This window comes from Chionomys nivalis, chromosome 5, assembly GCF_950005125.1.
Source record: "Chionomys nivalis chromosome 5, mChiNiv1.1, whole genome shotgun sequence".
Classification (NCBI taxonomy): domain Eukaryota; kingdom Metazoa; phylum Chordata; class Mammalia; order Rodentia; family Cricetidae; genus Chionomys; species Chionomys nivalis.
The window spans coordinates 28948147-28966336 of record NC_080090.1 but is presented as its reverse complement, the minus strand read 5'-3'; the positions used below and the strand labels follow the sequence as shown (position 1 = coordinate 28966336).

Sequence of the window (18190 nt, the reverse complement as noted above, 5' to 3'; positions counted from 1 at the left end):
AGTCCTTTATATTTCTTGTGAACTGGTAGTTTAGGACATGGTTTACTTCAGGCTTGACCCCCTGGGGTTGCTACTGGCCTCCCACTCACAGGCAGTTATGCTGCTTGTTAATCTGAGCTACTGCGCTCTGCAGCCAGATGCTCCCAGCAGTCAAGGCTCTGCTGGGGGTGGCTAGCACAGCAGATTTCTTTCCGCCATTTTAAATGGAGCTCTAGGCAAAGAACAGGTACTCTATTGCCCTAAGAAAGTGATGGTTTATTTAATAAAAAGAATACTCAGTTGTGGGGACCTGGGCTCTTGTCCCCAGGCTTTTATCCTTGTAAGTGGCTCCGCTGGGCACATGGCGGTGCCAACTCTTCCTTGATTGACCCATAGCTCCCAGGATTGTTTCAGTTGTCCTATGTGAACGTCCCTAAGGAAGTTCTGATTGGTCAGCTCCTCTCCCTGGCCTTGGCCAGCTGGCTTGTGGTCAGAAGGGCTCCTCCTCTCTCCACCCATTCATCTGTAGCCAGAGAATCAAGTCCAAGTGGGTTTGCCATTTGCCAGTCTGGGCAGGTGATCAGCTTCACAGAGACTCAAGCTCCTTAGCCAAAATGTTTCAGGTTCTTGTGGGGATTAGATTAAATAATTTATGTCAGTTCCCCACGGATCTGTGATTAAGTGTTGGACAAGTCGGCCCGTTCTTGCCTGTTTTCTCAGCCTAGGATCTCACAGCCAGGCAGCATTGCTATGGGCAGCGCAGCTGAGGGGTGCATTACCTGGGAAGGGATTGTGGGAAAGACATCCTAACCCCATTTCTAGGCTTCTAGTGTAGAACACCTTTCCCTTTCCCCCAGTATTTTTCCACTTTAAAGCAATAGACTCAGATACTGGATCATGGGAGACAAAGTCCAGATGATTTGCGGTAACTAAGTCTTAATGCATCTTGTGAAGTTTGGGGTTGTCTCAGTTTGGGATTTATTTTGTTTGTCTCTCTGCTGTGTCACTGACCAAATTCTTGTATTGCTTGTGGTTTTGATGTGGGAAAAATGATCAACTCGTTTTGAGGTATTGAGCTAACTCTTGAAACTATTGGCCTCAGTGGATCAGTTTAAGAATTGGAACAACAAGAACAACAAAAATGTGCAGGGGAGTTGTGTGTGTGTGAGTGCATGAGTGTATGTGTGAGTGTGTGTGTGTGTTTGTATTTATGTGGGATGTATATACATATGTGGATGTTGGGGTCCAATATTAATTGTGGGTGTCATTCAGGAGCTGACCACTTTGCTCTTTTTTTGTGGGGGGGGGGAGGTGACAGGTTCTTATTGTGTAACTAATGCTGACCTAGAACTTGCTTTGAACGACCTTTGAACAGGCTGGCTTCAAACTCACAAGGATCCTCCTGCTTCTGCCTCAAGCCTTGAGATTAAAGGTGTTTGCCACCACTCCTGGCTTAAAGGTCTGTCACCACCTTGCTTTTGAGACAGGGTCTCTCATTGATATGCAGTTGGCATATCCGGCTAGGCTAGTTGGCTACGAAGGTCTGGGAACCTGTCTTCTTGGGCATGCCAGCACCAGGATTTTATAAGCACACACCACCGCACCTGGCTTTTTAAAGTTTATGCGCTGGGGATCTAACTCAGGTTTACATACTTGTTGACAAAAACACTGACCAGCACCAGAAAAAAAAAATCTTACTCGTTTTTCTTCACTTATAGAATTAACCTGTTGCCAGCGATCACTTGAAATGTGAAGGGCAACAGATTGAAAACTTGTATTAGGAATTTGTGAATTGAGATAGCTTTTTGTCACCATGATAAATATCTGAGGTAAACAACTAAAAAAAAAAGAGGGGGGGAGGCTAATACTGACTCATTATTTGGGCATGGCTGCTTGTGCCTGGCGCTCCAGCCCTGTAGCAACACAGGGTATCATGGCAGGGGCATGTTGTGAGGATGCAGCTCACCTCATGGTGACCAGGAAGGAAAGAGGGAAGTAGGAAGGGGACAGGGTTACAATGTTGTCCCAAGTACCTAGCTTCCTTTCCCTAGATGCAGCTCACATACGTTCTGCCGATAGCCCCAGTTCATGGACCAAGCCTTCAACACATAGGTCTTTAGGACGCATTTTGGTAGAACTTAGCAGGGGTCACAAAGAATAGTCAGTGTTCCGGTGTCATTCTGTTGCTGTCTTACATTGCCTGATGGGGAGCAGCATGGGCCGGGAGGCTCGTTTCAGTTCACAGGCCCACGTCCACTAAGGCAGGCACCTTCGAGACAGCTTGTCACATCATAGTCACTCTCAAGAGCTGAGAGAAATCAATGCGTGTACCGTACTCTGCAGCCCACTTTTCCCAGCTCAGGACCCAAGCACAGAGAATGGTGCCGCCCACCGTGGAGGGGGCTTCTAAGTTAATGAAAGCAAACAAGATAGCCTCCTGAGAACATGCCCATGGGGAAAATCTAATCTAGATAACCCTTTATTGTGATTTTCTTCCCAGACATTCAAAGTTGTCTCAGATTGGCAATGAAAACTAACCACTATCGCGCTTGGCTTTTAAAAAGGACTTTTTGGTGTAATAAACAAAAATTACTTTTCATTCCACGGTATGTAGTTTCCCACCCTGAGACTTGTGTGATTAAAGTCTAAAGTATTTTTTCTTAGGAGAGATCTCTACTAGGCACCAAAGTTTATGGACAATTTTCAAGACTTCCCAGGAAGAGAGGGCTTGCGGTGTAGGGGGAACCCCTGTCAAGTGCTCAGAAGTAGTAGCATTTGGGGCTCTCAAAACAGTCAAATCTCCCGCCGTCTTGCAGCCTTTTCCCTCTCTTTTAAAAACTATTCTCTTATATTTTGTATTTTCGGTTGTGAGCCTGGCCTTTAACGGCTGAGCCATCTCACCAGCCCCTTTCTCATCTCATTATTTAGAGTGACTAAGAGCCCAGCATCTGTGCCCCTAACACACTTGTCCTCCTTTCCCTGACACCTGTGACTCAGAACATGCCCTTTCCCTCTCAGTTCATCTGTCATCCTGACATGGTTCATCAAATTCTCCACTGAGAATGAATGGTTCTCGAACCTCATCTCTCACTTTAGTAAATGCCTTTCCTTCCACTTCTCTGCTTGCACTTGGTTTCTGTTTTAAAATGTTAAAGCTATCTTTTTATATTTGTATGCAATTTTATGTTCTTGGCCCCAGACTTCTAAAACCTAGTAAGAAGTATTTTTGCTACTGATCTCAAAGGGCAGGTGCTAAGAAAGGGCAAAGGAGCCGAAGAAGTCCTTAGTAGCAAGCAGGAAGAAGGGATTCGAAGAATCTCACTTAATTTTGTTTTAGTTTTCGTAAATCGCCTTTCCCATGATCTGTGCCCATATTTGTCAGAGGAAATAGCTCCGTTGCTGAAATTTCCTCTAAGCTGCGCTCTGTTCCTCAACCTTGACGCTGGGGTGATTTCTAGGACCTGATCTCTACTCTCTGGTTTAGAGGATGAAGAACATTTTTGTCTCTCTGTGAGCTGTGGTTGCTCAGAGAGTCACTTGGCTACTCTTGCTTACAGTTGCTAGGTCATTTCTTATGACCTGACGGGTTACGGTGGCATGGTGAAGATCCACCGCAAGCAATTCTTTTTCAACTGCTTGTGTGATAGGACTGGCAACTGGCTTCAGCCATCAAAGTGCCTGTCATGTGAGGAAGTTATAACCCGTGATGGGTGAGGAGGCGCTCAAGTCCCCAAGAGGACCCTGTCACTACAGTGGGCTCAGTGAGCAGATGTCCCAGCACTGGGAATATAGTCATGCCTGACTCGGGCTGGCCGTCCAAGGTGGCTGAGGAACAGCCTTGAACAAAAGTGCTGGTGGATGGAGGCAGGATGACCTTGAACTTCTGACCCTTCCACCTTCCATCCACTGGGATCATAAGTGTGCACTGCTGGGCTCAGATTTATGTGGCACTGGGAATCGAACCTAGGGCTTTATGCGTGATAGATAGTCAAATGTTATATCATCTAAACAAGGTTTCTCTTCGGGAACTGTCACCTTTTCCATTAGCTAAAGGAGAGAATCAGAAGTCTTGAGGCTCTCATGAGCATCCAGAATCATGAGCTGTAAGGACACACATACTCTAGCTCAGTTTTTTTCTTTTAGAAATCTCCAGTTACTGTCCTGATTATAGGAACAAGGAAATATGAGTTTGGGGTGGGGGAGGAGATGATCTTCTTAAGCCACTGCATGCCTCTTTAGTTGACTCTCAAAATGCTCTCCATAGGCTGGTAAGAGCTGCGGAGTCTTGGGCCCTGCCCTGCCTGGATCAGTGTCCACAGTTCACAGAGGTTCACACTCTCCAGTTGAGGGGTCATACTGTTTCTAGTATGTGCAGAGTAGCCATTTGCTGACATTGAGGGGCTAGCTTGTGCTGTGCTGGCCGGCAAGGCTACCTTGCTTGGATGTGGGACTCTGGGCAAGACAGTGGTTTGTGGGGAAGGAGGGAGGAAGCCCATGTCCCCCTCTCACAGGGCCCACATGTAATCTAATGCATTTCCTGCCTGGGTTGCTTTATTGGAGTGCCCCACCTGTCCACATTCTGCCTCTTCCTTGTCAGGCCACAGACAAATGTGGCCTCTCTGGGTTTCCATATCACTCATCCCCTGTCACATCTAGGTGTGTTTGGGGGGGACATTGCTTTTAGATGGCAGTTTGCTGAGGGCAGAGGTCATTTCCCAAACCCACGATGCTACCACTTGTCATGTGTCCACGTGATTTGAGATCAGGCAGAAGGTAAGCAGAGCTCACATGGAGCCTTGAACACATTGCAGATGCAGGATGCCAGTCACTAGCTGCAGCAATTATATTCTGTGCATGGTCTTGCTCCCTGTCCTCCTTCACCCCTGTCATTATCCTGGTATAGAAGCAGCCATTTTAGGCTTTCAAAGTGGGAAGAAATGAGAGGGAGCATGGTACTTAGAGGACTGGAGAAGACGTTTCAGATCCCGTGTCCACGCCTGAGTGGAAGCAGGACTTATGTGGATGATTCCACTATCAGGCTCTGTGGCTACTAACCAGGAACCCCAGTGTCCTCTAGTCCCTGCCTCGCAGTTGCTATGGTGATGGACAGCCGTGATGCAGCAAGCATCCCACGTCGTGCCTGCTGTGCGGAAGTCCCTCCGAACAAGGAGGCATTTCTCTTCATGGCTTCCAGGAGTCGGAAGCACAGTCAGGGTCTGTGGTGAGAAAACAGCTCTTTAACATTCACTGGTGGACTCTGTCGCTGCAGAGGGGCCTGGTGGGTCCTTCTCATTTGCTGTGGCTTGGCTTACATGCTCAAGGTCAGATTTCCTGCATGTCAGACTGGCTGAGTGCCCTATGGTGGTTGTTTAATATCATTGAGGTTTGGATTGTCTCATTTGTAAAAATGTGCCTCATAGTTGTATGTGATTCAAGGGGCTGTTGAGAAGGCTTCTGTGAAAATGCATACAACTTCACCAGAGTTTGGCACAGTGTGAGAATTTGCTGTTGCTTCCTCTTTATGGAGACCAGGAAATCCAGGTCTTACATAGTGGGTGACTCTCACAAGCCTGTTGCTCATGTGGGGCAGCCCAGATATTAGGGTCTGTGTTATGTAACCCCAACATTGTACCTGCCAGTAGTAGAAAATCCTTACACCAGCACTCCCCAGATACCTGTTCTTAGGGTTCCCTCCTCAGCCCCACACCCTTTTTTTTTTGAGACAGGTGCTCATGTAAAATGCTTGCTTCGAACTCACACTGTAGCTGGGGTTGACTTTCAGCTTCTGGTCCTCCAGCCTCTACTTCCTGCGTGGTAGGATTACAGATGTGTGCCATCACGCCCGTTGACGTGGTAGAATTACAGATGTGTGGTGCCACGCCCAGTTTATGTGGTACCAAGGACAGAACCTAGGGCCTAGTGCATGCTGGGCAAGCACAGAGAACCAACCCCAACACCAACAAATTCTTATATTAGATTAAAACAGATGGCAATAAAACCATGTTGATTACATTATAGAATGCTGCCTATTATGTTTAATAACAAACATCTTGTTACTTATGGTATATATATGTGTATGTGTGTGCACATATATGTATGTGTATGCACATACACTAACGTCAGCAACATCTATTTGTACAGATTTATATTCCTACTAGAAGTAGCCTAGTCATTGTCAGTACTTACAATGAGTGTTTTTTGTTTGTTTGTTTGGTTGGTTGGTTGGCTGTTTGGTTTTTTTTTTTTTTTCTGAGACAGGACTGCACAGAGATCTGCCTGCCTCTGCCTCCCGAGTGCTGGGATTAAAGGCGTGCAGCTGTATGCTCGGCCTCCTAATGATATTTTACCGTGGCAAAGCTGCCGTAGCTATATTCACTAGACAGTGATTACTGTCGAGATTCCCTCTTAGAAGGTGGTGGTGGAAGGGTCCCTGGGCCCTGCCCCGAGATTTCATTTGCTCCTTCTTGCCAGTTGTGTGCAGTTCTGCCCTAAATGAATGTGGCCTTTGGTAGGTGGGTCAGGGGTGTTCTCGAAGTGTTGGCATATATGGGGGAGTGACTGAAGGGAACTCTACCTCTGTGGCTATGGGGAAGCCATCATCCATGCCGAGGAAAGGTGTTTTGATGCAGCTGCTTCCAGACCACCCGTGCTATTATAGGGGACTTGCCCCTGCTCTGGGAGCCTAGTCACCTCCTTGGCTCCCCAGGTGAACTCTGGTGGATTCCTACTTTGGTTCGCCATGGGGACTTTATGCGAAGGAGCAGACATTGTTAGCCTCCTCCAGGGAAGGAAAACAACATCAGAGAGAGTCATGGTGGGGTCGCTTCCCTCAACCCCCAGATGCCCATTTGGCCAAACCACACCCTTATAGAACAGCAGTCAGCTTTTGCTTTTAATGATGACTTGAGCCCGAGGTGGGTCTTGCTAGCCCGGTACAGGAGTCTTGACAGGAATAATTGTCATTATCAAACGCAGGTGGCTCCTGGTTTTCTCTGTAAGCTAGAGCTCTGAGTACCTTCACATCCTAAGAGGGTTAGTGTGCTGTTAAAGAAATGACCTTGTCTGGCTTCTTCTTCTTCAGGGTAAAGAGAGGCAGGAGACATAGAAATGGGACCTTTTTTAAAAATTGTGATTACAGTTTCTGGCTTTTAGCTAATACAATTATGTCTGTGGAATTTTAATATAGAGGAAGTGACTACCAACCCTACCGGTATTAGATCAGTCTTGTATATTCATGCCGTTGTCCTTGACGAAATGAGTTTCTCTCTGACTGTGCAGCCACTCTGAGCCCTGCACACCCAGTTTGTTTCCTTGATTCCGATGCTCTCAGCCACGGTCTTTTTGCTTTGGCCCTTCTACAGGCCCTTTGACTCACTAGCTCCCTCAATGAGCTGTACTGTCCTTGTCCCTCGCTCTCTTTTCTTTGGACCCCTCTCCTCAGCTTAGCAATGTTCATACATTTCTGCATCCCATTGGAGCCATTTCTTCAGGGGAGAGCCTGAAAATTGTCCCCGGCTTCTTCAGGCTGGAGTACCAGGCTCAAGGTCCCAGCACCTGAGCGGCAATGGGTGTTTGTCAGCTCACTGCCTAAAGGGATCCTGTGGTGAAAAGTCCCTGATACAAATCCAGGTTAAAGTTTTTGTTCATCTCTGTCAAACCAAGCTCAGGGGACACCTCTCTTAACCTTTCCAAAGCCTAAAGAGTGTCTGCGAACTTGGACTAGAAAGCAGAGTGGCTTCAAATTAAAGGAACTTCTCCTGCCTTCTGGCGTGTAGAAAGCCCCCGGGCTGTGGTGTTTGCTATTGTTATTGAAATGAATTAATCACAGGATGTGGTTAGTTTTGCAAAGGAAATCAACAGGTATCTTGACTTAGAATAAGAGCTGGGGTGTGGAGCCTAGTCCTTTGGAAAGGCCTCCCATGAGCTGGTGTTGCTGGGTGAGGAAGCCCTTGCTGCTCTGTGAGGAGCTGGAGAGGAACTTTCTGGGGAGGAATAGCAGATGCAGAGACTCAGAGACAGGAAGGAGCCTGATGAGAAACAGAAACTGTGACCTCAGATTGAGAGGAGGGAAGGAAAGTAGAAGGAGATAAGATCCTGGAGGAATTAGACCCAATTGACACAGGGCATAAGGTCAAGAGACAATGTAAGCATGAGAGAAGCCGCTTGGTCCTGGAACTAAGAACTACAGAACTACTCTGTGCACTTGATTTCTGGACTGGCTCCCTGATCTGTGTTCCTCTATTAACCCCTTAGCAATAAAGTGTAGTTCTGTTAAGTAGAAAGTGAATTCAGAGTAGCTCAGGGAGACTTGTAAGAATCAGGGAATCAGGATGGATCCCAAATAACACTTCTAACAGGTTCTCCTAAGGATACTTTTGCAGCCGCTGCTGGGTGGGGGAAATGCCACTGTTGTAACATCTGCAATAGAGCATGGCTTCCTATCTGTCCTCACAGCCTCCTCTGACTAAGGTTCCCCATTGCCTACACAAAGCCAGCTCTGCAGGGTCCGGCTGCCCAGCCTCCCTCCCGCTGACCTGGACAGTTCAGCTAGAGCTCCGCTGCTCTGGCCGCAAGGAAGCCTGGGAAGTGAGTGGGCAGGGCTTTCTCTTTAGTAACTTTTGGGCTCTGGTTTCTGAGCTAGGGACTTCCTAGGCCCAGGAAGGGAGGTCAGCTATGGGGCATCCACACACGCGCACACGCTCTTGGTTGTTAGAGATGTCCCAGGCCTTGCTGGTCAGCCTGGAATCAAGAGGCCTCTTTAGTTGCTTTTAGTAGGTGGTGGTGCTTTGAGAAGAATTTTGACTTCTTTCTTCCTGGACAATGATAATTTAAAAAACAGCCCTGATTTTGGAGACAACTCTCTCTCTCTCTGGGATGCGAGGCCAGGAGCTGTGTTTGTGCAGGTGTGTGGGTAACAGGTTTCCCCTGTGTTTATCAGAGATCTGCATTCCTGCTGGAAATGCCCTGGCTATTGTCAGCCCTCATAATTGGTTCATGTCACAGACGCATGGGCTGTATTGTCTATCTGCAGTTCTTCAGCAGAGTTTATTGTTTATGTATGCAGTCTCCAGGAAGCTGCGCTCAGAACTCTCTGCCTCATCAGGAAGTCTCTCTTAAAGGTACAGCGTCCTGGGAGGGGCCTGGATGGGAGCAGGTGCGGCACTTCCAGTCAGACCTTTGTTATCCCTTGGTGGGAGCTCAAGCCTTTTCCCAACAGCTCATTGGTTTGCTGTTTTTCAGTGTTTGGTGATTCCTTTTTGATTTTGATTCAAGGGGGTGAAAGTAGCACTTTTTATTCTTCAGATACACTCAAACACATTTTAAATTTTTTTAAAAAAGAAGAAAACAGTACTCTGCTGTTGTACAGCCTGAGTCATGGGGACAGAGTGCTGCTTAGTATTTAGGTATTTTTCTTAAAGGTATTTTTGTAGAACTCTTGGACTTTTTTAGAGGAACATAGTAATGTTAAGGAAGACATTAAAAAGATACAGGCACTCAGGAGGCTGAGGCTTGAGGATTGCAAATTCAAAGCCATCCTGGTCTGTCTCATTAGACCCCATCACAAATAAACTCAAAACAAATAGAGATAAATGAAAAAAAAATCAAGATTTCTTCTCTTTGAAAACAAACAGAAAATTTTAAACCTATATAAAACTAGAATGTGATGCTCTATAGCGTTCCCATTATCGTCTGCTCTGCTTTTCATACACACCGGTCAGTGCCCTGTTGTCCTGTCCTGTCCTGTCCATACACGTTGTTGAGGAATGAAGGCATCATTACATGGACAAAGGAAGTGACATGCCTTACTAACTCGTCCGAGTAGCACCGTGCCCATCCTAATGTAACCACCCTCGTATGTCTAACCCAGCCAGGTAGGTGCAGCTTGAGCTGCCGTGAGGAGCAAAGGGCTGATGAGATTGATGGCTCAGCAGGTAAAACCACTTGATCGCAAGTGTGACCGTCGGAAGGAGAGCACTGACTGCCCTATGTGGGTCAAGGAACACAAAAAAATATAAAGCAATGTCACAATGCTTTGCAGTATCACTGAAGAACAAAGGAGAAACTTTGTAATAAAAAAATGATTTTTGTTTTTGTTGAGTATCTTCACCCAGAAAATTAAAGCGTAGAGTTGTTTTTCTGACATAAGCAAATCACTTCTTAAAATCCTCCTGGTTATTCAATGTAAGCTTCAAAGTACTGCGCACCTCCCCTCCCCCGCCCCCGCCCCGAGTTTACACTTTCCGCTTGTCCCTGGATTTGGCAGTGTAATCGACAAATAGTAAATCTCATTTCCAAGTAAGGAAGTTCTCTAGCTGATAGAGATCAGCTCTTCATCTGTGTAAAATCTTGTCTCTTCCAAAGAATTGGGCAGAGGTCAGTAACCCACAAGGGTTTCCCTTTTGACAAACAGGTTAACCAAGAGGACTTGACAGTCCCTGGGAAGGGCTGTGTGACGGGGGGGGGGGGGGGGGGGGGGGGGGGGGGGGGGGGGGGCTCATGTCTGTGTGACGGGGGCTCATGCATGTGTAAACTGAAATCAGACAAGCTTCTTTGCAGCGTCTCGGATGTGCTCTATGGCCATTCTGCAGGCTGCTCACGGTTGCAGGGAACGCATACCTGCCAAGTGCCTGTGGCTCAACCCTCGCTGGAAGGCGGCTTTTCTTTCTTCACCTTCTCTTAGCAGAGCAGTTGGCTGGGCAGCTGTGTTAGCCCTGTGTTGCTGTGACCACATCGGACAGAGACAATGTAAGGAAGGGAAGATTTTGGTTTTGGTTTACTGTCTCAGAGGGTTCCAGTCCCCTGTGGTAAGGAAGGAAGGAAGGCTCAGGCCATGGCGGTGGGAGCATGCTGTGCATACTGGTGTATCCTGGCCCACCAGAAAGCAGAGCAGGAGTGCTGGCTGAGAGAGCTGAAGACCACTCGCCTCTAGTGGGCCATTTCCTTGCCTTAGGTTCCACAACCTCCCAAAATAGGTCTGTGCTGAAACCATGAGGGATATTTCAGACTCAAGCCATAACAGTATCGATTGCCAAGTAATGTGGGGAATTTGGTTATAAAGGCTCCAATTTGTTCAGAGAGAAAATAAACACCATACCCAATTGCTCAAAGCAAAACTGGCAAGAGAAGTCCAGAAGATTAGCAGATTAGATAAGATGGCATTCTGTAAGGACCCTACTCCAAAGCACCATTTATTTTTAAAATAATTTGAAACGGTAGATGAGGTTTGTTTGTTTGTTATTCTTGACGTTGGGCAGCCAGGTCTGCTCCCAAATTCTTTTCATCACTTTTGTAATCTTGTAATCTGGAGCATTGAGCTGAATCTCTTAAGTTGAATCAGTGGTGTCCTGTTGGTCCTGACTTGGGGCGATCTGGAGACCTCCCTCCTACTCAGAACTAGTAGTAAAACACGCAGAGCAGTCCAGATTCTGTTTACAGAGTAAAACCAGAGACATTCAATGTGGGGATCTGACTCCAAGTGAGCGCCCAGGCTTGACATGCTCTGAAGTTCTTAATTCTCACGGACTTGCTGTGTGTGATGACTCTCTACCAATATGATGCCACAGAGACTTGACTCCTTCCTCTAACCATAGCAGAAAACTTGGTTTTCCCTCATTGCCCCTGAATTTGGCAACAACCTCAGAAACTTAAGCTCTGTGAGATACTTTTCTGGTGTTGGGAGTTTGGCTAAATCAGTGGGTCATGGTTTTCAGTTCTGACCACCATCAGCATCCCAGTTCTACCGAGATGACTTCACCCTCTATGATTCAGTGTGCAGTTATGAGAACTTCAGGCACCAGTTGGAAATAATGTCAGTTTTGAGACTGTCTTCGAACACCTTAGCTTTTGTGGTGGGTTCGGCATCTCATGCACAAATAAGAAAGAGATTAAGGAACACGATGAATTTCATATGGGAAGAAGAATCACCATCATTTGACAAACTTCTTTTCTTGTCACCTTCCTTCTGTCCCTTCCTTTCCAGCTTCCTGCTCTCCCATCCAATCAGAGTCTCTCATTCTGGAGAGCAGCCCCTTCCTTAGACCTAAGACCTCCTGTCTCCTCCCCAGAGTTCCGGGAAGCAGGCAGGTGGCACACATCTAGTATTGGCTACCTTTTTTGTTTATTTATTATGTATCGCTCTGTGTGTGTGTGTGTGTGTGCATGCGCGCACGTGGACGCAAAAGTCTGTTCTCGTCTTGCACTTTGTTGAGGTGGAACCGTTTTTAACCGTCTCTGCTGCTCTGTATACTCCAGGCTGGTTCCTGGGCAGTTCTCCTGTTCCTGCCTCTCAGAGGGAATATGGGACTACACATGTGTGTCACCACATCTGGCTTTTTAAAATGGGTTCTGGGATCTATCTTGGGCTATCAGACTTTGGCAACACATGTGTTTACCCAGCAAGCCATCTCTCCAGTCCATTTGCTCCCCTTTAGTAAAGATAGGATTTTATTGAAATTTGATCATTCTATTTTATGCAAATGAAATTCCCGTAACCCCAGAAAATATGTTGCTTATGATACCTTTGGAGGAAACTGCCTGGAACGTCTCGCCAGGAGATGCTGTCATCTGCATGGAATAGCAACCCAGGATGAGCAGCGCTTGTGCCCGTGATACCAAGAAGTGGGGTAGCGTGTCAGCAGAATTCTATTGACTAGCTGTGGGAACACAGCCACTGGTGTCTGTACCGAAAGTGCCTTGTGGTACGTTTCCCACATACAAACAGACAAAGCAACACCCAGGGTGAAGAAAAGTATCACACCCTGAGAACCCGTGCATCCACGACTTGATGTGTTTGCTTTTTGTTTTTTTAAATTTCTCTCTAATTTATGTAAGATTTACCTTGAACATCTGTAAAGTAGGGGCATTGAAAGGAGGATTTTCTTTCCAAGAGGCAGGTGGAATGTTCCGTTGTCGACAAGCCTTCTCTTTTTCAGTGTTTTTGGTTCAATATATCAGGTTCATGAATATCAAAAAGCAGTCTTCTAGATGACTCTTGGATGGTGGTGAGGTGTGAAGGGAAAGGAGGTGTGTGTGTGTGTGCATGTGTGTGTGTACTGCAGGTGTTCTAAAGGTTCCCCCTGACTGACCTCTGCCACCTAGGCACTGTGTGTGTGCGTGTGTGTGTGCATGTGTTTGTATGTGCTTGTGTGCGCATGTGTGTGTATGCATGTGTTTGTGTGAGCGCGCGCGCGCGCGCGCGCGCGTGTGTGTGTGTGTGTGTGTGTGTGTGTGTGTGTGTATACTTCAGATGTTCTAAAGGTTTCCTCCTGACCAACCTCTGTCATTAGGTCCTGTGACGAAGGGAAGGTAAATATTACCTTTCTGACTTTTGTTTTTTTGTTTTTAAACAACAACAACAACAAAATTTAAAGTAGAATAACATAATAAAATTAAGGCCTCTTTAGATAGAGTTGTGAGGATCAGACAAACAGAAAACAGCCAGTAAGGTTCATGTTAGAGCAGCAACGATCGGTAGTCACAATGTCATATCACAGTGATCATGGTTCACTTCCTCCACAAATGCACCATTACCGTGAGCGCAGTGCCCTGCATTGGCAGCTGAGAATGGACCACTGCAAAGTCACGTTTTAAGCCTGCTGGGGGCTGAGGGAGCTGCGTAACAGTCCGGTGAGATGCTGAAATGCCCTGGGTGTCAAGTAAAAGGCCTGTGCCGTTCAACAATGTTGTCCTGCAGGAGAGATCTTGTTACACCCAGAAGCTTAGGTGTGACTCAGTACCAGGAAAAATCCAGAAGAATTGCCACCATATGTTCCAAATAGATAGCCCCTGGGTCAGATCCAGCCAGCACTGGGTAGTGTGACCGTTGACCACCATACGCACACAATGATGAGGAGTTCCCAGAACAGAAATCTTTGGAGGTTTCTCTCTTTCTTTCTTTTAAACAAAATATCTGGATTTTGGGTTTTAAAAAGAAAATTGGAATGTCTGATCACCTTGGGTTGGTGGTTCCTTGGGTCTCCTGGAGCAGGAACTGAATAAAAACAGATTTCCTCAGTAGGGCCTGGTGCCCATTGGCCTTTTGTCTCTACCCCATCCTGTAGGCATTAGTGTTTATGATTTCAAGTCTCCCTCTGGTTTTAACCAAATTCCCTCTGGCAAAGGGGATTGCGGCAGAGCCCTTGGCAAAGATGCCTTTTTTTCTTTTACTTTATTCTTGTATATGACCATATTACAGTGACTTATTACATGCAAAATTGAAGAGCATCTCTGAATCCATGTTAGCCTCAGACTCCCGTAGTGAAGACTTCATTTCCTTTATGAGTCCATATGCTGCAGCTCGAAATCAATGTCACAGGCCAGGGGCTTCTTTATCAACTTCCTCTTGGGGCGCTGTCCACACAGACCCATTTTGTTACTGGAGTACTTAGTCCCATCAGGGTGGGAGCAGCTGCAGGGGAAATGGCTGTGCGCTGGCCTTTCCTTCCTTTCTGCAGGCTGTGCTGAGGTGCCTACCAGGGCATCTGGAGACTTCCTTCTCTCCTTCCTTCCTCTTCCACCGCTACCTGCCCTTCAGCTTAGTCAGAAGCGCTGTAACCACTGCTTTTGGTCCTCTTTCCCGTGCTGTCAGTGGTTGGAAGTCTGGGTCAGCAGAGGGTTAGTTGATGTTAGTGGCACATCCCTCCGCTGAAATGAACCAGACCACAGCGTACTCTGTTCAGCTCACATCCCCCGTGGATGCTCACCAGGATAGGGCTGGCTTTGGGGATTGGATCTCTTGGAAGGGATTTCCCCACAGGAGAGGAGGGGCTGGGCTTAAAGAATGTTCCAGGGATTCTCAGGGGATTAGCGGTCAGTCTTTAGCTGGATTGCTACCCAAGAAGGTTGTCCAGGGACCTGCGCAAATGTGGGGTTCTTCCTGTGTGGGTCAGGAACAAGAATCCTTCTCAGTGAGGTGTTAGGCTCAGAAAAGGAGACTCCCAAGGACCATCTGGCACCCACCATTTGGGGGACACACATTACTGAGCATTTCCTGGGTACCAGCCCTGAGGTGACCCATGCTTGTCTTTCAGGCAGGGGCACTTTGACAGTGATTTCACTTCCTTCTTTCTTCAAACAAGTGCATCTGCCCATGCTCCCTGTAGTAAGAGCCTGTCCCTGCCACCTCCGAACATGTCTAAGCACCTTGGTTTCACACTTCCCTGGTGTGGCCTGGTTTTTTGTACAGTGCCCTTCCTAGATGCCTGTGCCCCTTGCTCTGAGAGCTCTTCTCAAATTTTGTTGCCATTAAAACTGTTTTTCCAGGCTTAGTTAAAACTTAGCTCCCTCTCCATTGTGTGTGTGTGTGCACGTATACGTGTGTGCACGTTTGTGTGTGTGAATGTGTGCTTGTGTTTTCCTGGTAACATGAATGGGGCTAGCCTTTTTCATAATACCTAAAATTGAGCCATGGACTGAATCTTTCTGTTAAATAGTGTCTTGCCCAAATGAACTCTTTCTCTATGCTGGTCCCATGAACCATGGCTTACATCTTTGTAGCTACACATTGCATTTAAGAGTTTTACAAATAAATTCTGTCCTCTTGGGAACCTTAAAATAATAACTGAAAACTCTATTGAAGTGAGGTCTCCTGGGGTTTGAGACCTACAACACCGTACAGGGAGTGTGCATGCTGGGTTACTGTGCTCTTCCATTGTGTGGGTCATTGTGATACTGTCAATTTTACCTAAGGGAGTCTAGATTTTGTAAGAAGAGGGAATGGGTGTGCATCCCAATAAGACCTTCAATTAATAAAATTAGAAATGCCATCCCCAAGTCACTTCTGTAATAACCATGAGAAGAGCAGGGAGCCCCTGTGATCCTCGACAAAACACAAAAGGACCACTTCCAGAAGCAGCTATTTTTAAAAGGCACTGGAAGGAAGATGCCAGATTTGCCCAAATAAAAAGAAAGCAACGGATGGGTGTGTGGTTACTTTTAAACTGAGGCTCTGTATGTATTCTGCATCTTAGGCGGGCATGAAGTTCAAGGAGACATTGGTTGTCTTTGTACCCAAAGCTGGCCTTCCCGTGTCCCTCCTTGTCTGTGTTTCACTCCAGCGTTGACACATAGAGAACTGCACATGGGAGACATGACATCCCGCGTGGCTTTAGGTGGGGACCGGGGGGCACGGCTCTCGTCTAACAGATTCTAGAGATTGGTGCCCCTTCGAATGCCAAAGCCAAGAGTTCTGGGAAGAAAGAGCAGCTGTAGCAGGCAAGGCAAGGAAACGACCGGAGGCAGGAAGCCCTAGGCTGGTGCTTTCAGCTTCTGACACTGGTAACGGACGGCCCGTGTCACTTCCTGTCATGCAGCTCAAGTGGCGGGGAGGAGTTCCCTCAGGGAAACCATGCTCACACAGCTCAGAGAGTCCTGTCCACTGGGCTCTGCTGCGGTTAGCAGCCGGGGAGTCAGGGTGGATGAGGCCGGAGCGCCCCATGGTGTGGTGCTGCTTCTTTCTCCGTGCACAGGTAAGTTCCCTGTTGTTCCTGAGCTGGGGCTGGGTGCTCTCAACTCTGACCTATGCCTCCACTGGGTGCTGGAATCAGAGGTGTGGCAGGGTGCAGTGGTCTTTTCATGACCCAAGTTGCTATGCAGTGAGCTGCAATCAAAAATAAAACAACGACAGAAGGGACACAGACCCTGGACAATGGAGCCAGGTTCCTGACTCACTTTAGGTTCAATCGGGAAGAAGTTGTGTGGGGTGGTTAGGATGGCAGTGTGGGCTGGCCGCGTGTGTTTGCCTTGGTGAGCCAGGTAGCATGCATCAGTGTCACCACCCCCTCAGCAGCTGTGATTGGAGGAGAGCAAGGGGGTGGGCTGGTCACCCTCTGCTCTACCAGGACAGATTTTTTTTCTTTTTTTTACAAGAAACCCACATCAGTTAATGGGAAGAAAAAGACAAAGAGAAAGAAACGCACACACCTACCTTTACTGAGGGCTGCGTCTCAAGAAAGAAACGCACACACCTACCTTTAGTGAGGGCTGCGTCTCAGGTGGACTTCCAAGGTCACCTTCCCTTTGGGTTGGAGAGTGGCTGAATGTAGCTCGGAAAGTTCAGAGCCACTCCTTTGTAGGTTTCTTTAATGTGACTGTCATGGACAGGCGGATCTAGACCGGCCCGAGACTTCAGGTTTTTCCTCAGTATGTTGGAACTTGGCGAAGGTTGTTTGGGAATGAGTGGCTGAAAACAGTTTGCCTCTGAGTTGAAGAATGGTTCAGAGTCCCTAAGCTGACTCTCCTGTCTCTTTAGTTGATCTGTTTGGGGGTATGTGTTGACGTTTTAGAGCTGCTAAAACTACCCTTTCAAAGATAACCTCACCGTTTGTTCTAGTCCCATCAGAATCACATCCCCAGAGTAACGATTGCAATCCTGGTTCCAGTTGTATAAGACTATCATAGGTACAGATTTTTTTTTCATTTTTTAAAAATTTTTATGGTAAAATTCATGTAATATTTGATTTGCTGCTGTAAACATTTTAAATATGTAAAGTTCAACGATTTTAAATACAGTCATAATGCTGTGTGCCTATCGCTACCATCCATCTCCAGGTCCCATCGCGTCTGGTGAAAGCAGAACTGAATTCATTAAACAGTGCTCAAGTTCACTAGCATTCTACTTCCTGTCTCTACTGTGTGTGTGTGAATGTATGTGTGTGTAGTGTGTGTGTGTGTGTGCGTCACACATAGGTGTCCTCCTCAAGCACTTACCATCTTACTATTTTTTTTTTTTTTTTTTTTTTTTTGGTTTTTCGAGACAGGGTTTCTCTGTGGTTTTGGAGCCTGTCCTGGAACTAGCTCTTGTAGAGCAGGCTGGCCTCGAACTCACAGAGATCCGCCTGCCTCTGCCTCCCGAGTGCTGGGATTAAAGGCGTGCGCCACCACCGCCCAGCCACCTTACTATTTTTTAACATTTGTAACCATTATTGTTGTGTGTGTGTACGTGGCATATGTGTGGGCATCTAACATTTGTAACCATTATTGTTGTGTGTGTGTACGTGGCATATGTGTGGGCATCTAACATTTGTAACCATTATTGTTGTGTGTGTGTACGTGGCATATGTGTGGGCATCTAACATTTGTAACCATTATTGTTGTGTGTGTGTACGTGGCATATGTGTGGGCATCTAACATTTGTAACCATTATTGTTGTGTGTGTGTACGTGGCATGTGTGTGGCATACTTGCACAGCTCACATGTGGAGGCTGGAGGACAG

General features: G+C 46.9%; 1 protein-coding gene across 2 annotated transcripts in view; it reads left to right on the top strand.

Moving 5' to 3' along the window:
• The window catches only part of Arhgef3 (Rho guanine nucleotide exchange factor 3), a 287187-nt gene that overhangs the window by 106903 nt on the left and 162094 nt on the right, over positions 1 to 18190 (top strand). Inside the window, exon 1 of one of the 2 annotated variants that reach the window (XM_057770293.1) lies at positions 16343 to 16445. The exons of the other annotated variant lie outside the window; for it this stretch is intronic. Coding sequence (XP_057626276.1) covers positions 16395 to 16445 — 51 coding nt within the window. The 5' untranslated portion in view covers positions 16343 to 16394. Of the gene's footprint in view, positions 1 to 16342; positions 16446 to 18190 lie in introns of those variants that run through there. 2 annotated transcript variants of the gene reach the window in all.